General features: G+C 37.3%; 1 protein-coding gene across 16 annotated transcripts in view; it reads right to left on the bottom strand.

Annotated features, from left to right (window-relative positions):
* The window catches only part of ryr1b (ryanodine receptor 1b (skeletal)), a 125,751-nt gene that overhangs the window by 85,828 nt on the left and 18,268 nt on the right, over positions 1-21,655 (bottom strand). For all 16 annotated transcript variants that reach the window (XM_079620910.1, XM_079620921.1, XM_079620919.1 and 13 more), the window contains exons 2-25: positions 18,373-18,492; positions 16,859-16,960; positions 13,523-13,597; positions 13,365-13,443; positions 12,385-12,497; positions 12,187-12,286; positions 11,977-12,073; positions 10,396-10,470; positions 10,144-10,300; positions 8,516-8,683; positions 8,302-8,423; positions 7,028-7,214; positions 6,739-6,874; positions 5,924-6,019; positions 5,708-5,826; positions 5,486-5,619; positions 4,240-4,481; positions 3,967-4,159; positions 3,232-3,448; positions 3,026-3,130; positions 2,166-2,269; positions 2,000-2,083; positions 1,751-1,910; positions 382-529 (exon numbers count right to left, since the gene is read on the bottom strand). In XM_079620910.1, coding sequence (XP_079477036.1) covers positions 382-529; positions 1,751-1,910; positions 2,000-2,083; positions 2,166-2,269; positions 3,026-3,130; positions 3,232-3,448; positions 3,967-4,159; positions 4,240-4,481; positions 5,486-5,619; positions 5,708-5,826; positions 5,924-6,019; positions 6,739-6,874; positions 7,028-7,214; positions 8,302-8,423; positions 8,516-8,683; positions 10,144-10,300; positions 10,396-10,470; positions 11,977-12,073; positions 12,187-12,286; positions 12,385-12,497; positions 13,365-13,443; positions 13,523-13,597; positions 16,859-16,960; positions 18,373-18,492 — 3,133 coding nt within the window. The remainder of the gene's footprint in view (positions 1-381; positions 530-1,750; positions 1,911-1,999; positions 2,084-2,165; positions 2,270-3,025; positions 3,131-3,231; positions 3,449-3,966; positions 4,160-4,239; positions 4,482-5,485; positions 5,620-5,707; positions 5,827-5,923; positions 6,020-6,738; positions 6,875-7,027; positions 7,215-8,301; positions 8,424-8,515; positions 8,684-10,143; positions 10,301-10,395; positions 10,471-11,976; positions 12,074-12,186; positions 12,287-12,384; positions 12,498-13,364; positions 13,444-13,522; positions 13,598-16,858; positions 16,961-18,372; positions 18,493-21,655) is intronic.

Raw genomic sequence — 21,655 nt, 5'->3', positions numbered from 1 at the left:
CAGATTTTGTGTTCACACCCAAAGTGCAGGCACATAAACTTTCAAATTCACACAAATAATGTCAAAATGCCGCTCTTGACAAGTATTCACGTAAACACAGTCAGTTATGTTTTAAGTGAACGTAAGCAGTTGAGAAAGAAAACGTATGTGTAACACTATATGGAGCTGTGCGTCAGGTCTTAAAGTGACAGCAGCCTAATATACCTTCTGCCAAATTATGAGATATATGGCAGTTTTTTCCCCATGGTATCGGTGTCAAAATTGTGGCCAGTGAAAATGCTGAGTGGCTAGTAACTTTGGAAAACCACTAGCCACAGTGGCTGGTGAGCAAAAAAACTATATGAAAGACATGAAAGTAGTATATGAAAGACAAAGACTCACTGCTCTCCTGATCTGGAGGCTCGATGTTGTATCCATAGCCAATCAGAGTGCGTACCGCGTTGTTCACACTGTCTCGGTTTGTCTTCTTTGTTCTCTCATCCAGCAGGTTGTATGGCACCAAACGAGGGTTACGTTTATTCAAGATGTCCTGGTAATAAGAGTAAAAAGTTTGGGCTCCCTTTCAAGTATTAATTGAATTCCAGTTCACAGATATTCTGAAGTTCCCGTCCGAACTCAATTATCAGCGCAATATGACTGAAGCCCGGTTCATTTAATTCAGGGTTTCTGCAGGTATCTTCAAATTATATGTAATGCTTTTTAATGCCATTTAAGGCCTTAATTTTCACAAAATCCATTTAATGACTTTTAATTTAATGCATGCGCTCGCACTCCAAGATTTGTGCAAGCTGTTCTTATCACAACGTCGATGATAAAATGTGCGATCCATTTCTATTGAGAATTTTCAACTTTAAAACACTATAAAGTCTACAAAGGCTACATAAACTAAAAGTACAGATACAAATTATCTAACTTAAATTAGAAAGCTTTTTAAACTACTCAAGTTTTATTGTATTTTTTTGTGGTAAATTTGGACTAACTTGTATAAATCATAATAGATCATCTGTTAATGAAACATATTATTCACTATAGATTTATATTACAACTGTGGCATGTTGTAGCAATAGTTTCAAAATGGGTAAGTTGCTATTTTTCATAACAAATACTATAGATAAAAAAAGAGTTAGGGTTAGGTTGTTGTTGTTTTTTTTAAGTCCAATGAGGGGCCATCAATGGTCTCACCTGTAATTATAGCCTTATTCAAACAAAAGCTACAGTAAAACAAGTATGGCACTTTTTCATAGGGGGAAGTACAAGTTAGGATCAGGAGATTTGAATTCTGGACCTTCATGAGTTATTGAACACACAATATATTTTCCCTTTGTGTAAAATGTGTTCTGTTCTAATGGTGACTGATATTGGAAAACATAGCGAAAATCATTAAGAGCCTGATGAATTGTTAAGAAGTAGGAAATAAACCAGATGCTTAAATAACATAAAAAACACATCATATATGTTATGCAAACAAGTAATTGTTAACTAAGCAATTACTTTATCAATTATGTATCAACCAACTTTGCATGTGTGGATGATAGGTAAGATACCACAAAAGACCATTTTGCAAAAATAAACAAACAAATAAATCTCACGAGGGAGCATGTTCTAGGAAACGGTTCACACTTCAACCCCCCAATGTTCAAAACTACGCCCTTGTCTACTTTCATATTTCTTGGATCTCGCCCGTTTTCCTCCACCATGTGCACGCAACTGCAGTGACGTAACTACAACAGTCAACAGTGTCCACATCTACCTGCATAATGCTGTAGGTCCATCCTTGTCTGACTCTGTCCCGTGCCCAAACATTGTGCCCGTTTTCCGCCAGCTTCTCCACCAGCTGGTTCTGATTGGGCGTCAGTTTGACATGATTGAGGTCCAGAGGAGCAGGTTTGTACCCACTGCTCATCACATAACTGACCAAGAAACAGAAAAATATGAAGACCAAAACCGTATACATTTACAAGATAACATTTTTATTTTTTATTTTTTTAGGTTTACATACGTTTTGGGCAGTTTGATCTTCCTCAGATTCTCCTCTGCTTTCTCATCTCCCATGCCTACATGGCAGCCCAGAGCTAAGAGGGTTCTGGAGAGGTCAAGGAGAAAAAAAAAAGTTGATCAATAAATTGGATAGAAAGACGGATGCATAAGATTCAACAGACACTCACTTCAAGGTCTCTCCAGACATCTGGAGGTTATAATTCCTCTCGGGTTCTGGAAGACTATGAAAGTCCACCAGACACGGGTGCAACTTCTTATTATCATCCCTGAACTGAGAGAGACAGCATTTGTTAACTTTATTTAAATGTTTAAGGATCTTGTGTTGATGGGTGTGTTCACACTTGGCATGTTTGGTTGGATTAAAACGAACCCTGGTGCGATTGCTCTGTTAGTGCGGTTCATTTGAAATAAGTGTGTGAACGCTGCCATCTGAACTGAGCGGGCCGAGACTCTGAAAAGATGGGTCTCAGTCCGCTTCAAAGCCAACTCTGAACTCAGTTCGAATGAAATATGAATGCAACATGGACCAAAGACATGTAAACAAACCAAAAAACGGGACATGATGTAAGCATACCTGTTTTTTTTTCGTCATAGTCACGATGTTGCCCATCACAGTTCGGTACAGGCGTCTGAACAACAGCAGCAGATCTTCATTTGTGTGTGTGACGGAGGGATTACTGATGCTGTTTTTACTCCTTTACACATTTTATAAGCTCTTCACGGATCAAAATACCATCATATGTAGCCTACGCACATACAACAAGCGCATACAGCCCAGAACACAGCATCGTTTTGGATGTTCGGTAAGTTCTGTCGCGAAATATACATAATAGAAACCAACCAATCAGGTTGTGAACACATCCCTATGCCTTTAGGTTCTGTATCTTTATGTTCGATGTTAAAATGCCAGTGTGAATGCTAAGCGGACCAGGATAAACTTTTTTTTTTTGGTCCAGTGTGAACACACCGTATATGTATGTGTGTGTGGTTGACTTGGTGTTTATTTTGCAAAAAACAAACCGCTCACCACTCCATAGGTCCAACCCTGCTCAATACGGGTGACGGCCCAGAGCTCGTGGATGTTTTCGGCAAGTTTCTCTCTGATCCGCTCCAAATGAGGAGGTAGCACAATCTACAAATGACATACACAACACGTACATTGACCGCTCAGTGAAAGTGTTTCCGCCAAGCAACAGTGGAGTGAGGAAAACAAATGTGGGTAGTTTAGTTTACCTGGGCAGTGTCAACAGGACAGGGAGTGAATGAAGTGTGTGTGAGGGACTGCGTGGGGCCCAGCAGGTTTCTGACTCCACTGAAGTCATGTTTATACTCCTTAATGTGCTCAATGCGCATTCTGTCTTTGGGAAGAAGAGCTTCGTAACACGGTGCATAACCAGGAGGGGGCAAGAACTTAAAATCCCCGTGGCGGCCTCCCAAAAGGAAGCGAGCTCTGAGAAATGAACGAAAACACAGGTCAACAAGTGAGAAGACATTATAAACGTGCATGAATTAATCATATTTCTAAAATGAAAACTACTGATTTTAGTATTTTCATTAATTATTCAGAAAATATTGTCCCTGTCTCGAAGTTTTTTTGGAAATACGTCTCACAAAGGCTGCATTTATTTAATAAAAAATATAGTACAAAAATATAAACAGTTGCTTTCTGAAATATTATTACAACAGTTTTCTATTTTAATATATTTGTGATGGCAAAGCTGAATTTTCAGCATCATTAATCTTCAGCATCACATGATCCTTCAGAAATCATTCTAATATGCGGATTTGCTGCTCAAGAAACATATCTTATAATATTTTTGTGTAAACCGTGATGCCTTTTTCTCTGGATTCTTTGATGAACAGAAACAGATTGGCAAGTATCAGACAGAATTTTAATATCGGCATATCCCTACAGTACTACAAAGCCTTTATAATTAAGAAAAGTAACAAAATAATAGCGTTAATTACTTCACTCCAGCGGAGAAGCTAATGACAGGGAAGAAAAGGCCGTCTACGTTGAAGTTCTCAAACATTCCCTGGACTGGATGCCCATTAATACGAAAGGAGATACTGGGCACGCTCAGATCCAGACAGCAGCTCACAACGTCATCTGCTGCCAGGATGTGCTGGTGGGGCGAAGCCACCTGACGAGACACATGACCTACACAGAGAAAATGATGGTTTGAGGACCATAAACACACACACCGCTGTATATAGAATATACAAGATCACCACATTTACCTGACCACAAGTGAAGGCCATCAAAGCCATAAGAGTAGAGGTCATCACCCACACCGTTGCCCCCCCACCCCTCTCCTCCTCCAGGGTACGGACTGAAGCCCTCAGTCAAGGCCCAGCCAACACGCAGATGGGTAGCCTGAGCTGTCACAAACGACTCCACATAGTCCACCATCACCTCAAAGTACCACTTCTTAAACTGTGTGGAACCTTCACAAGTCCCCAAAAATATATTGGGCCTCACGCTACAAGGAGAAAGTGACATTTATGCAGTAAATGGTTTATAATCTTTTCAATTTCTTTGATTTAGTGCATCTTCAGGAACAAAAGCTGCAAAAAGGTGCAATTCATTTTAAAAGGATGAGAATTCTGTCATTATTTATTCATCCTCATGTCTTTCCAAACCAGTAAGACTTTCGTTCATCTTTGGAACTCAAATGAAGGAAAGGAACGATATGAAAGGAACTCGTATGAATTAGTTTTATGATCTCTTTATGAACTTTTTGAAGCGTAAAAGTGGTAGTTGTGTAGCTGTCAATTAAGGGACAGAAAGCTCTCAGATTTCATCAAAAAGATCTTCATTTGTGTTCCGAAGATGAACGAAAGTCTTACGGGTTTGGAAAGACGTGACGGTGAGTATTTAATGACAGAATTTTCATTTTTGGGTGAACTAACCCTTTAAAGGAGATCTATTATGCCATTTTACAAAAACTTGATTTTGTTTTTGGGACCTGCTAGAATAGGTTTTCATGCCTGAATGTTCGAAAAACACATTTGACATTGTTGCAGCTCCTCTTTTCCCATTCTGTCAGTAATGCTCTGTTTAGTTTCTCTATCTATGAAGCCCCTCCTTCTGAAAAGCATAATCTACTCTGATTGGTCAGCTCGAGCAGTGTGTTGTGATTGGTCAAGAGCTTCGAGCATGTTTGGGAAATGCCCCACCCCTTACCATAACCGTGAGTTTCAACACACTACTAAAGCCCCTTTTCTCTGCGTATGCCTTGGGCGGGTATTATTTAAATGGAATATTGTGGTGTGTTTGTTCCCGGAAGAAAACTCTTGGAGATAAAATACTATGGAGGCGTTTCCGGGATTTCAGAAACTGTGCACTGATATGGAGAATAACTGACTTTGTGCTTTGAATCTTTGCAGACCTTTTTCATGCACAAACAGCAACATTACACAGTAAAGAAAGTTAAACATGCAAAAAAAGCCTTATAATATAAATGAATATCTCAACAAATATTACCTTGATACATAGTTAACAATGTTAGTCTGCAGCAGGAGGTCGCGGCCCGGAAGCAAATTTTCTGTGATGAGGTTTTGATTGGACCTCACAGCAACACCGTTACACACACAGAGAGAACGTAATACATCTAAAACCTGTCCAGAAAAAGGCAGAGCAGAGTGAGATCTTCTATGTGTAGCAAAATGCTAAATTTAGTTGACCAAATCACGTTTACAGTCAGACCTTATGGTTTCGACCGTGTTTGTCCAGGAGAGAAATGATAGACTTGATGTGATTCTCCTGAATGATGTTCAGGACTTCGGGACTTTCAATCAAAACACAGTACAGCACCTCAAGAATGCCTAGAGAAGAAAAGAACGATATAAAGAGCAAGATGTTGCAAGATATCAAAACAGGTTGTGTTGATTTTGTGCCATTTGTTGAAGGTTTTGCAGATACCTGAAGAAGCTTCCAGACGATCCAGTTTACTGACCAACCAGTCCAGGTTATCACAAAACAGAGCACAGTTAGAGCGGTTTCCTCTGATCAGAGACGCTGCAAAAACACAGACACATTTACAGATACATGCACAATTAAAATTATTTATATTTACACTACTGTTATTCTTATGCTCACCAAGGCTGCATTTATTTGATAAAAAAATACAGTAATCAGTAACATAGTGAAATATTGTTAAATTTTTTTATTGTAATATATTTTAAAATGTAATTTATTCCTGTGATGATAAAGTTCAGTGTCACATGATCCTTCAGTAATCATTCTAATATGCTGAATTGCTGCGCAATTATTATCAATTATTATTGGTGCCAAGTTATTAATAAATATTCTTATTATTACATCAGTTTGTGGAAACTGTAATACTTCTTTTCAGGACTCTCTGATGAACAGAAGTTGAAAAGAACAGCATTTATTTGACATAGATGTCTTTTGTAACGCTAGAATAAATGTCTTTACTGTCACTTTTAATAAATATAGTGCATTCTTGCTGAATCATTTTCTTCTTTTTTGTCTTTCTTATTTCTGAGATGCAAAGCTGAATTTTCAGCATCATTACTCCAGTCTTCAGGATCACATGATCCTTCAGAAATCATTGAAAACAGTTATTTTAAATTGTAATTATATTACACAATCTAGTTTTTTTTACTGTATTTTTTATAAATGCACCCTTGGTAAGCATACGAGACTTATTTCAAAAACATTTAAAAATGTCAATTATTCCAAACTTATTTATATTTAAATGTATATTTATTCACCAAGCAGTTCATAGAGCAGATTGACAATCTCTTTCCAGGATTCGGCTGCTTCCTCTCCGGCAAACTCAGAGAAGTGTGCAGCAGTATTGTAGACATTCAGGCGGTCGATGCAGTCTAGCACGATTGTGATCATCCCCTGCATCACAAAAGAAAGATTAAATGAATGGGGATCAGGGCTGATTTTCCGACAGACAGGCACAAACACACACACACACACACACACACACACACACACACACACACACACACACACACACACACACACACACACACACACACACACACAGACCTCTTCTTGGAAGAGGTTCTGTCGGTTGCGTAGAGAGCGCAGCTTGGTCTGTTTCTCCTCGTGCTCCAGCTCCTCTTCTGGAGGCCGGAAGTAATGGATCAGATCCTGCAGGGACAGGATCACTGCGTCCAGCGGCAGGGACACTGGACCGGGAGATTTGTTTTTCCCACTCAGAGAGTCCAGACCTCTGACATAGAAGAGAGAGGAGAGGATGTAGCACATTCAGAGAATATAAGACAACTGTCTAGGAACATTTCTGGAATTATAAGCCTGAATAGGTCAATATTAGAAATATAGCTTATTTTTTCATTTTTGTCAGTACACTCTTTTTACTCGTTTTTTTATGTGCCAAAAACGAAAAAATATATATATGCAAGGAATAATTGACGACGGGCCGTTGAATTATTAGAAAAATAATGCACACCCGAGGTGGTAATGCGGCCATGACGCAAAGGGTGTGCATTATTTTTCAATAATTCATGAGCCAGAGTCAATTTTTCCACTTATACTACAGATACCACACCTCAAGACATTGTTAAGATGTTTTTTTTTAGACATTTGTCAGGTTTTTGTCCTTAAAAATGCTCTTGTGTGTAGGTATAATTTTTACGCATCTAATCCCAAGCCTCAGATGCTAATTCCAAAACTTAATTTTAGAGCTAGTAACGGAGGCTTGAGCCACTGACAGTAGACTAATGCAGTTATTAATGCAGTGAGAGAGCGCTGTTACTACCTCGCTAGTGAGAATTGTCATATAGCTTTTAAGTTGCTAAACTATTTTACTGACAAAATCGTCAGAGCACCGCTGATGACACGTTTCTGTGTCCGTGCTGTATATGTGTGTGCGTTTAAGTGGGAGAGAGAGCGGGAGAAAGAGATGGGATAAAGGGATAAAGTATAATTTTGTGGCTAAAAACTTGTGAATAATTGACCGTTTTTATCCTATTGTTCACTATGTTTATTTGCTTGGTCAGTGTCGTTGTGGGTTTTGGTTCTTTTAATATTGTAGGCTGTAAGGATCTTTGAAATAACTGAAATCATTTGGCAAAGTGATATGGAACTGTAATGCGGTCAAGACCTGTCTTTAGCCGTGCGTTTCCCTGAAAATAATTGCACGCCTTAGAACGTTTGTCAACCAATCAGATTCAAGCATTCAACAGCCCTGTAGTATAAAAAACTGAAAATACAATTTTACTCAATATTCAGTGATACCGTATAATATACAGCATAAATGAATTATATCATGTCACAGTGTATGTGATGTACAGTCATACTTGATGAACTGTGTAAAAAGGCCCGTCGTGCTGTAGATCATACGAGAAGCCTGAGACTCTTCTGTTTGAGAGCGAGAGCAAGTCAGTGCATCATCCATATGGCCCTCTTGATGTAGTATGGCCTGAGAGAAAGAGAGGTAAGATCATAATAAATAGGTTGAAAGCCTTGACATCAGGTATATAAGTGGGTATCATGTGGTTTTGTGGTTCATACCCTTCTCTTCATGGTTCCCAGACGAGCCGCCTTAGCATCTAGAGCAGCGTACGTGAGCCACAGCCCTGTGGAGTGATGCTGCATGAAACACATGGACTCGCCATACTTGATCTCGGGGACACCCATTCCTTCCACATCTCGCTTCTTCTGAGCCCCCTCCACTTTCTCCTGTTCTCCGGGAAGAAGCACGACAGAGGAGAGTGGGAACAAACACATAGACAGGAAGAGAACAATAGAGAGAGAACACGGGCCGGTTTCACAAAGATAGACTTTGACTATGGCTTAGATATAGTAGATAGCGAGACTTCAGATAGACATCTAAATCAGACCGTTGCACAAAGCACTTAAAGGTGGGGTATGTAATTCTCTTTTTTGGCCATTTTTTCAAAATCACTTAAAATCCTATTCCTAACCCACTTACAGCCACTGAGTTAGAAGCACTGAAATAAAAATGAAGCAATTTAATCATCTGTGGAGCAGGCAGGACTCAAAAAACTCCAGCCAATCATTTCCAAGACCACCTAGAATCATTGGACAGTAAGTGCGTCAATCAATCGGTCGTACCATTGATTGGTCCATGTTCTTTGAATGGGTGGAGTCAAAGGAAAGAAGGTAGGACCATTTGAGTTGTGTATTTTCAAAATCTACCGGCCGTTTTGCAAATCACATACCCCACCTTTAAGACCTTGACTATCTTAAGTAGGACTACACTGCAATGCATTCTGGGTAAAATAAGACACTTTTCAAAACAAAAAACATGGCGGATCGAGTAAGCGCATTCAACCGCTCAGTGCAGTTTAGGGAATGAACTTGCGCTCGGGGGGCGGTTCAGTGAAAAGAGGAGCGTGTTCCGGCGCAAACGTTCCCTGGAGCTATTCTGCAGTTTGAGAAAACAATTCCGCCACTGACCAGGAAAAACCCAGTCTAAAGTCAGTGGCGCGTTGCGTGTTATGCTATTTTAAGGGTGCGTGCTTGGCCATTATGTAGCGTGTGAACAACGCGCATACACTTTGATTCTCTAATAATTATAAACAGACGCAGCAGTTTTCATTTTTGCAAATCATACATTATTACAAGGAAAAATATTAACACACGAGGGAAATCATTGTTGTGTCCATGAAGATGTGAAAAAAATCTATATAGAAAAAAACAAAACAAATCTAGATCACACATTTACCCAAATTATACGCATGTTTAACCGAAGCTAATTTGGGTGGGTTTCTCCCATCATCCCCAATGTCACTTCTCTGTGTTTTACGGCCTGACGAGAACGTCGGTCACCTCGGCTGTGAACCGCTCCTGGCGTGCGCTGGCAAATCCGCCGTTATAATAGCAATCCGCCATGGAACAAGCGCGCCGGCTCTTAAAGGGAATGTGAGAGGACGCTCTGATTGGTTTATTTCACGTTACGCCCAAACCACACCTATGAATAACGAAGCTACTTCAGACCAACACATTTTAGATTTGCGCCGGGCGCAAGAGTCATTTATCCCGCCGGTATAATAGCAACAGCTATTCGCGCACAAAGTTACTTGCGCTTTGACACTTGCGTTTCAGATTGTTAAAATAGGGCCCATCAAGTAAAACTGGCAAAATAGAGATTTGTATTGATATAAGTTCAAACGGACCTTTGATGCACGGAAACAGAAGGCAGACAGTTTAGTGTTCGCTTTCTCTGGATCCAGAACCATCAGACCCTTCTCCTCGTCCAGACACAGGTACCGACCCGTTGTGATGTGGCGTGCGCGGAAGGCCTGGCCCCACTTCATGTGGCTACCACTCCAACTGCAGAGAAACAACACGCATATAAATTACAAAAGGTATAAGCCAAAAGATATCAACATATATCGTCACAGTAATGAGATGTGAGATTGGCTCACCCGATTCTCAGAGGCTCAAGTCTCCACAATGAACGGGCCTGACTACATACCGCCCCTCCTTCATATTGTGCAATCCTAGAGAGATTACAATCATGAGCAAATTATCATCATCACTTATATTAAGCATTCATTCGGTGTGAAATACACAGTATGCAGAGGCTTGTCAATCATGAGGTCATTTACATACAGATACTACAGTAACAAAAACAGCCTGCTTAAATAATCAACTATATATATAATTATTTGTGTTTTTCAAGCAACTCCACTTTCAAGGGACCTTCAAACTTGCAGCGACTTCAAAGTCGCTCGCCCGAAAGAACCAAGAGAACACGCGGAACAGAAGGATCAACACGCACGCACCTTCTTTCCGCGGCCATACAAAGAGAACCATAATATGCAAGTATTAGCTTCAACGAGCTTTTAATGCGTTAAAGACAGTTTTCCCCCGCTCAGGGAGATTTTTATTCATTGGTGGCTCTTAGAAAGGTTCTTTGTCTGTGATCTTGCTATCCTGCGATCACTCTGTGATCTCTCTCTCTCTATTCCTCCCACTCTCTCATATTCTTGCTATCTTGTTGTATATACATATATTCCGTGTTTAATTATAGTCACATATTTTTGTAGTTTAATTTATTAAATACATTATATTCATTTATTGGAACTGTCTAAATGCTCATATCTCGAAGTCTCTTAAATATTGTTCGATCTAAGTTACAAGCTTTACATTTGTTAATACTTTAATTAGTATTTTTATAGAACAGAAAAGTAATTTTTCATGGCCAGAAAGATAGCTTTTCCATGAGATTCTATAAAAGGATCACTTTTCTTGAGAGTTGATAAAAGATTGTGTGATCAGTTCACCGGACGAACAGATTATTCGATAACAAATTAATTCCATTAGGGGTTATCCTGAGAATTGATCTATTCTAGACATTTGGTATATTAATGCTTAATTATAATTCGTTGTGATTGATTATTAATATATACAATTGATCTATTTTTGCCTACCTGTATGGATCATTGATTATAATCCGTTGTATTTAATTGTCCATACAGATACATTGGCAACGTATTCCCTTTACGGGTAATTTAATCTCTGTATGCGATTCCTGATTATATTTGTGATCAGTTATTAAAATTATATTCCCTTTATTTGAGCTAGAATCATTACAGTGTGTGTGTGTGTGTTTTATGTTATGTTTGATTATGTTATAAATGATTTCTATTTTAATTGAATGCTATTCTTCTAACCTTTCTGTTCATCGAAGAATGCAAAAAAAGAATAATCATGACTTCCACAAAAATATTATAAGAAATTCTTGAGCCCCAAATCAGTATATTAGTATGATTTCTGTAGGATCATGTGACACTGAAGACAAGAGGAATGGCTGCTTTACCATCACATAAATGAATTGACATGTTAAATGATAATAAAATAGAAAACAATTATTTGATTTAATCATATTTCACAATATTGCTATCAAATAAATGCAGCCTTGGTTGATGCTTACAAATACATTTCAAATCCCTTTTAGATTCTAAACTTTTGAATGTTAATATGCATGTATATACTGTACTTACTTGCGCTGCTCCTCTCCCTGATCAGGCATTGAGATAGCCAGACACTCATCCATGTGACCATGAAACAGTCTTAAGACATGACCTCCAGTTAAGTACCCTGAAAAGGGCAAATACAAAGACAAGAACACAGTAATTTATGGTTTAAATGATCTTTACAAATACAGATATTATATTTGATTATGAGTTCTCTGTATTTTGCTGAACACTTACCCTCTGCCAGCTCACATCCCGAGCAGACTGGATTCATATTCCATAAGGTCTGCATAAAGGAGGCGTCGACCATCAGATCCCCGCTGGCGTATGACAGATGCTGCAAACGATATCACAGATACCAGCTGTCAACTGCATAGAGAATCATGTTTGCTATTTCTATTACCGGTAGATCACTACAGCTCTAGAAAGTCTTACCAGGTATCTCTCTGATGACACGCTAACCAGGATCAGGTCGTCTCCTACTCGGACCTTCTCACCCTCTGACCTCTGTTTGGACGCTGGATGAATGGTCCACCAACATGCTTCCCCTGAACATACAGAGACACAAAGAATCAGTGCAGTGAAAACAAATCTAACATACAGTATATATTACAAATACTGCTATAACACAAACAAATGCATACAAATATGTGACCCTGGATCACAAAACCAGTCACAAGTCACACGGGTATATCTGTGGCAATAGCCAACAATGCATTGTATGGATCAAAATTATCGATTTTTCTTTTATGCCAAAAATCATTAGGATATTAAGTAAAGATCATGTTCAATGAAGATATTTTGTAAATTTCCTACCGTAAATATAAAAAACATTTATTTTTGTGAGTGAGTGCAGCACAATGGTGAACATAAATGCACAACTTTAAAGGAGATTTTCTCAATGTTTCGATTTTTTTGCATCCTCAGATTCCAGATTTTCAATAGTTGTATCTCGACCAAATATTGTCCTATCCTAACAAACCATACATCAATGGAAATATTATTTGTTCAGCTTCCAGATGATGTATAAATCTCAATTTAAGCTGGTGACTGGTTCTGTGGTCCAGGGTCACATATTACTGTCACAAGTGTAATAATATATAAGTCAAAGTAACCGTTTTCAGATTATAATAAATTCGGCATTATGTAGTTGTAATTTATCCTTGTATGTAATCATTATTTATTTTAGTAGTAGTAGTAGTAGTAGTAGTAGTAGAAGTAGCAATAGTTCAGCTCAGGAAAAAGAAATGCAACCAGAAAAAAATATTGTTTGGTAGACAGTAAAAAGGAACAGAATCAAATCTGTGTCGCCAACAGCCCTTACAAGTCAACATACGAACAACCCATTGCTGTTGACCAACAGTGGGGATTCAAATCTGCATTGATTTCAGGAGTCAAGAGTCCATCATGTGTACCTGTAGAATCCTCCTGCAGGCCCACATCAAAGGCCAGCTTGTCTGTGAGTGAGCGGGACGTCGTCAGGCAGCTGAGATACTGCAATTCAGGGGAACAAAATGAGCGTCATCACATTAAACATCACAAATGGGGAAAAAGACAGTCATGCGTAGCTCACCATGCTGGAGTGGTAGTGTCTCAGGAGGATGGCATGACCATACAGCAGCGTCCGGTGTCCCCCTCCCTGAGATGACTGAGATTGAGGAACAAAAGAGAACATGAAGTTAGCACAACTTCTTTGTACTCATAAACAGTGCTGTGAGGATCAGACAAGTCGATTGACCCTGTGTTGGATGGTATATGGCAACATTTCACATATACGAAACTGAAGAGCTCCACCTTTTCACATGGAGACAACATAGAGACAAAAGTAGAGGAACATTGAAAACAAAAAGAGTGTTATGAAGAGAGAAAGAAAAAAGTACCAATGATTTCTTCTTCACATCCATTCACAATCACAGGAAGAGGGTTACAGTACCATGGGGAGAGCATACATAAGTACAGAAACAACCAATGAAGAGAAGAGTCAAAGGTCACACCAAACCAGGTGGATTCACATTCAGTCGCCATGAGGACAACAAACACTTACCTTTTCTCAACATCCAGTAAGGTTTAAAAGCAAGAGAACATGATTATTGTTGCTATTAGTGAGTTTTGTCCACCATCTCATAGTATTTATGAGAATGAATACATTAGCAAGAGAGAGAGAGAGAGAGAGAGAGAGAGAGAGAGAACACCACAGCAGACCCTAAACAGACAGTTCTCCCAAAAAATAAAAATCTAACCAATCGAGTAACATAAGGTTGGTAATCTTGCCTTATGTTGCTCCAAATCCCCCCCAAATTTTTTTTTATAATGTACTTTAGCTCTTTGTGATGAAAGGTCCAACTTTATGACAACTCTTTTCTGTCCCTTTCAAAGCTTAAAGGGATCAAATTAGGATAAAATTATGTCATTAATTACTCACAAATTACTCAAAATCTCTCAAAGTCATACACGTGTTACAGGTGAAACTCGAAAAATTAGAATATCGTGCAAAAGTTCATTTATTTCAGTATTCAACTTAAAAAGTGAAACTAATATATTATATAGACTCATTACATGCAAAGTGAGATATTTCAAGCCTTTATTTGTTATAATTTTGATGATTATGGCTTACAGCTTATGAAAACCTTTTCACAATATTCTAATTTTGAATTTGGGGTTTTCATAAGCTGTGAGCCATAATCATCAAAATTATAACAAATAAAGGCTTGAAATATCTATCTATCTATCTATCTATCTATCTATCTATCTATCTATCTATCTATCTATCTATCTATATATATATCTATCTATCTGTGTATGTCTATCTGTCTATCTATTTACCTGTCTATCTAATCAAATTATTTAATAAATAAACACGCCAGGGGCAAGGCATGTGTAAACTTTGTGAGTGGTATTTGAAATCTGCAATCTTTCATTTTGGCCAGAACTGGTTGTTAGTGCTGTGGGCTGTAGACTAAAGATCATATCCTTAACCAGGATTCAGTGGCACAAGCTCATCTTACACTGGAATGCTCTCTCTCTCTTTCTTGCTCTCTTTCTTACAAATGTACACACTTATACACACGGACTAGGAGCCATTTGAAATGCCATTTGAAGAGCAAAATGGGATTCCAACTCCAACCAAACCAGACAAAGTGAGGAACAGGTGACAGCGATCAACGGTCAGACAGAAGTAAAGGTTTAGGAGTGAAGAGGAGCTACAGCATTATTTCATCCAGACCGGACACTGAGTGGGAGATTTAAGTACAGAGGAGAGGAAGGGTGCTGAGGTTTGAGGGAATAAGAATATGATGAGACAGGAGACATACCCATTTATCCAAATCGACTGCCTATAGTTGGCAGGAAAAGGAGATGAAGGGTCAGAAGAGAGACAAAAAGTACAGGAAAAATTAAGTTACACTAACAAATCTGCCCTCGAATGCCAGAAATACCCCTATTAAACTGTTTTGATGACCTGTTGCAACCAAAATATATATATAAAAAAAAAAAACAGATGGATTAAAAATTAAGAGCAGCAAAATACAACTGTTATTGGCTGGTTTAGATAAAACGAAATAAATTAATGATGAAACGGGTTGGCATGAGGACAAGCAGAACATTTGGGCGACACCTTAAATCGAACTGCAACGCAATTATTCACATGTAAAGCTTTTAAGTGCTGAAAATAGTTGTGAAACGCTTGAAAGTCCCTGAAAAGTTCTGGAATTTCCCTCTCAAACGGTTGTACGAACTCTGAAATGAAGATCGACTGTTTCTGCCCTAATACCATGGATACAGTTACATTGTTATTAATATGCTAATTAAAAAGAGAATGGGATTTTCTTTTTCCCAAAAATTTTAGTTAATGTTATCATATTCTACTAAAACTTACTGACTTCATCACACAGGCTATAACTATTTCCCCCCAAAAATGTTTAATTTTTTTACTTTTTGGGGTGTTTTAACTCCACAAAATTTTTTTTAGTGTTTATCACACCAGAGTGATTTAATGTCAAACCAGGAAGCTTGCTTTGAAGTGCTTTTATCTTGTACAAAATGTCACAATGTCACACTTGGTGTTACCGGTCAAAAATGACCGACCTACAAAAGAATAGCTTATGCTATTTTAACACCAAATATTGGATTCTTTTTTGTTAAATTCTTTAGCACCCCTCTCACTGTCTCTGTCTTTCTTATCACTAGTTTATCACTTTAAAGCTACACTGTGTAATTTTTTAAGATGATTCTTAGCAAAAAACACTTTGTTCTTTAAAAATTATACGTGCTCATTAATGTATAATTACTTCCACCAACTAATCAAGTATTCTCGTAGGCGTAAATCTGCCATTTATAATACATACGGGTGAGCAGCTCGAATGGCGGAAGCCATGTTGCGCCTCCATCTTTAAAATACATTAGCCAAAGAGGGACACACCTGAAAATTTAAGCTTTGCCTTTCACGTTTTTACACTCAGTGGCGCCGTGACGAATGCGAGCGGGAGATTACTCGCGACTGCCGGCAGATTTGAAATAATACGGCCACCGTAGGAGTTAAAACGCCATCGGAATGGGAGGGGCTAGAAAGTAATATTCAGTTGGTAGTCATATACAGTTTCACCGCTAGATGGGAGTAAATCCTACACAGTGTAGCTTTACATTTCAAAACCACATTTTAAGTGTACATTTCCTTTATTAGCTCTACAGGCTACATTAGCAAAAATTTAGCAATAATGATAATTTTTCTTTTTTCTTTCCTTTTTTTAACTATTTTTAAATGATAATGTTATTTTATTAATATTTCAACAACCCTTTTTTTTCAATTATCCCTGTATTTTTCATCATTCCTTCTCTTTTAGGCCCTCTCTGCTCTCCACCTCTCCATCCTTCTCTCTCTCTCTCTCTCTCACTCCTTTTTGCAGACTCTCACCCCGTTTATCTCCACGGTGTTGGCCAGCATCTCCTGCAGGGCTCGCACCGACAGCGACTGCTCAAGGACAAAGGCACAGATTGCCAGATCAGGCGGCACATTCTGCAGACGGAGACGAAGAAACACACAATATTTTAGCCTCATCCACGATTAATGGCCTTGAAAATAGCACAAAAGGTTGTTTATTTGGCATTAGGACATGCCAATTTATGGGATTTTTATAAACAACGTTTAGTTATGAGAAATGTTGAATCCTGCACTGTAAACAGCAAAATTAATTAGTTTGTGTGTATGTGTTTTCAGCAGTATTTATCAATAAAAGCAGCACAGCACATTTTCTGTCTACTGCATGTAAAAAAAATGTATGTACATGTATAAAATAAAATAATAAAATAATATTATGTATATAACACTTTATTGAAAATAATATTTTTTTATTAAAATATTTGTTATAAATAACATACAATTTAAAATAATACTACTAATAATAATGTAATATAACATTATTATTATTAATATTATATTAATATTATAACCAATGATATTCACTACTAAAAAAAATGTAATATATAAAAATAAGATAAATAAGATATAAAAAAATTTATATATATATTTATATATATATATATATATATATATATAAATTCCTTATATTACAAATATTATTATTATTATTCCTTATTACAAATATACAGTATACCAAAGAGATTTGTATTAATTAGTACATTTGAAATGCATTTTAATGTATTCATATTTTCATTATATATATATATATATATATATATATATATATAGGAATATTAAAACAAAATAAAATGCATATTTAAAAAAATATATAGAATTTAAGATTAAATCATATTCATTTCATACATTTAATATAAAATGTATTGAGTACTATTTGCCTGACAAAAGTAACTGTAGTGATCTAGGAAACAATGTGTTTGGTAATCTGTTTTGTAATGAGAAATATAAAAATATTAATACATTAAAATGCATATAAAATTTTATATATATATATATATATATATATATTAAATCTGTTTGGAATACTGTATATTTGTAATAAGGAATTTGTCTTATTTATAATAATCAATAAAAAAAATATATATATATATAATATACATTTAAATTAAATAACATTAATTGTATACATTTAATATAAAAAGTATTGAGTATAATTTGCCATACAAAAATAACTATTGTGATCTAGCCAAAGTAATCTGTTTTGTAATAAGAAATAGGAAAATATTAATACATTAAAATGCATATAAAATATAATATTTAATAAAAAAAAATTAAGAGTTAAAATATATATATATATATATATATATATATATATATATATATATATATATATATATATATATATATACAGTGAGCAAACAGTAATTATAAGTAATCAATATTCTACTTTATTAATATTCATTTTAGTATTATTTGCCTGACAAAAATAGATGTATATTTGTAATGAGTGCTCAGAATATGAACACCTGACAGCTTTCTGCCGACCGTACCTGGGCATTTGACGTGGTCTCTAGAAAGCACAGACGGTTCCCGAAGCCTTCACAGGAAAGGCATAGTTTGATCTGCTCCTTCAGGACAGTCGCGGTGCACTGGAGCACAACTTGATCTTCCTGCGAGTCGGAGAAAGGAAGAAAAAAACACAAGGAATTAGTGAGAGGATGAACAGAGCCAGCTGGCAATGCTGACAATCACTCGTGACAATGGAGTGCAATAAATACCTATTCAGAGTTAGACGTGCTAATATGTTGGAGGATAACACACTGATTAGTTAGACACAAACACACACACACACACACACACACACAAGGGCATGTAAATACAGTAATAAACACAGCCGCTTCCAAACACTCTCCACCTGTCACGTCCCATTCCCAGCTGTTCCCTTCACGACTCATGATGTAGCCAGAGCTCGCGCTCCCTTCTCCTCTCTCTCTAACCTCCTTTTCTCCATCATTTGTTCTCCATCTTTCTCTCTCTTTCAAATTTCACTGTGTCCAAGCCTGTCTTTATCTCTCGTAACAGCACTTTTGTCAACACTCAAACCACACAAATGATCTTCTTCCTTCCTAAATACAATAGATTTGAAGAGTCTTTGTGTTTTTTGTTTGGGACATTCTGTCCCACAATCCCCTGCACAGAGGAAACGGGGTCAGTCTATCCTCTGTCAAGTGTAGGGCACAGATGCTTTAAAAAGCTCCAGGTGTAAGATGTATAGCCACCAAATCACACAGGCAGAAAGAAGATTCAGTATAAGGCTGGTATTAAAGCCTTCATGACTTCTTAGGCTATATGGTCAATAATACACACTTACTTTTAAAAGCCCATATGATATTAGAGTTCATATTGACAACGACTTTCATAGTAGCTTGAAGGTCACATTTTATTTTTATTTTTATTGTAGTACCATAAGGTAATCATCATGGGGCAGGATAACCAGTTATGATGTCTCGAGTTTGTTGTTGGAAGTAGGAAGTGTGTGTGTAACAGAGAGAGAAAGAGAGAGAACAACCCTGATACTAACAGGAAAATGCATTTTTAATGTAGCAAAACTCAAAAGCAAACATCCAAAAAGGCTGATATCGTATGTATAAGGTGGCCAGCATCACATGGGCTTTCACACACTCAAACATCTACGAGCAATTTTAACTCTCCAATTGACCTAAACTGCGTGTGTTTGGATTGTGTGGGACACCAGAGCACTCGGAAGAAACCCAAGCACACGGAGACAACATGCAAACTTGTGCAAACATGTTCAGAAAGGCCTCCTGGCTCAGCCGGGACTCGAACCTGGGACCTTCTTGCTTTGAGGCGACTGAGACACCGTGCCACCCAAATGTATATTGCCTTCATTTAATACTGATATGCTATTTTGTCTAAAAACATTACAAATACAGGTGAAACTCAAACAATTTGAATATCGAGCAAAAGTTCATTTATTTCAGTAATTCAACTTAAAAGGGGAAACTAATATATAGACTCATTACATGCAAAGTGAGATATTTTAAGCCTTTATTTGTTATCATTTTGATGATTATGGCTTACATCTTATGGAAACCCCAAATTAAAAATTAGAATATTGCTGTAAGCTGTAATAATCATCAAAATTATAACAAATAAAGGCTTGAAATATCTCACTTTGCATGTAATGAGTCTATATAATATAATAGTTTCACCTATTAAGTTGAATTACTGAAATAAATGAACTTTTGCACCATATTCTAATAAATAAATTCTTCATATTCTGTTTGAGTTTCACCGGTAAAACACTGAAAGCAATCATCTTGAACTGTACAAGTGAATTTAGGCATTGCAACATTATAATGGATAAATAAAAAAATCTAAACTATTATTTTCACCCTTCATTCTGAAATAACCCGTTTTTAATGCTCGGCTCCTTTAAGCTTGTCAGTGAACGGCCAATGTTATGATTGGCTAATGTCATTGCATAGGAAAGAGTATCAACAGTGTTTTGAAAACATTATCCAAATAAAATGGTCGTGAAATCATGAACTTATGGTTTGTGATGCAGCGGCTGTCAGATTCTTCTTCATCTTTCAAGAACTAAAGTTTCTTTGCGAACTCTCCATTACACCGTGTCTCGTTTACAAAACAAAATGCTCAAGAGACACAAACCAGCTGTTTAAACTGGACGTGTTAAAGCGAGCGCTCTTTCACTTTATAATTTATCCTGTTGTCGACAGACTCAAACGAGTCAGAAACTGAACACACATCTGTATACTGTATCAGTGTAGACAGCGTCAGTCATTATAATGGGTTTTATTTGCTTTTGACATCCAGTAGGAGAATGTCCGCCGTTAAGCGTCTGAATGCCAGTGGGCGGGGCCTATGGTGTGACGATGTATAATTATTCATCGATGTCTTGCTACGGAGGCGGTCATATGCAAATGTATTTCATCGTATGACGTCACAGATCCAGCAATATCGAAACGAGCCGTTTTTGAAGCTTGACTGAATAAATACTTTGTTTATAATGAGGATGTTTTAAGCTCTGAAACTTGCAGGATGTTTTAATGGTACAAAGACCTCTTATATGTCAAAAGATCAAGGTCAATTTGATTTCTCATGTCATGACCCCTTAAAATATACTATACTGACCGCCAATATACAGTATTGAGCATCTCCATAAGTATGATGCTGCTTTTGAGAAAGACTAAAATATACACAAGTCTTTTATGAATGAACAAGAAGCATTAATAAAGTCTTTAATAAGCACTAAAGTATTCTGAGACTTTGCTGTCTGATACGCTGGTCTCATGGTAAGCTGCTGTGCTGAGCCTCATGATCTTAACTCATCCCTGTATAAATAGTCTGGGATCTGACAGATGCAGAACACTTTACACCACGGGACCCAAACAATCAGCGCTAATGTGTTGCTCTTAAATGCTTCAGAGTTCATGCAGATTACAGTGAACAAAGAGTGTAGGAGGAACTTGGATGAACACTGAACCAAAAACCTGAGACTTATCAACATGTCAGACTTATTTCTGCCTCTTCAGACAGGTGTAAAATTACAGCCAAACCATACTTAGGTCTAGAGTCATGGCAAGACGACCTTAAATACTCTTAGGAATTATTTTAAATACGTGGGCAGAGATATACTGTAACTATGTAACAATAAACATCTTCACAGTGGGCGTAACTCAATAATAATTTAGCATTCCTGCCGGAAATAATAACAGCATTTCACAACAGGTGCGTACATACATAATCTTGCTCGTAAGGCCTGTCCACACCAACAGATGTCTGCATTCT

This window comes from Phoxinus phoxinus, assembly GCF_949152265.1.
Source record: "Phoxinus phoxinus genome assembly, chromosome: 8".
In the NCBI taxonomy this organism is placed as follows: domain Eukaryota; kingdom Metazoa; phylum Chordata; class Actinopteri; order Cypriniformes; family Leuciscidae; genus Phoxinus; species Phoxinus phoxinus.
Note: the sequence above shows the minus strand (reverse complement) of the source record. Positions and strands in the feature narration are given on the sequence as shown.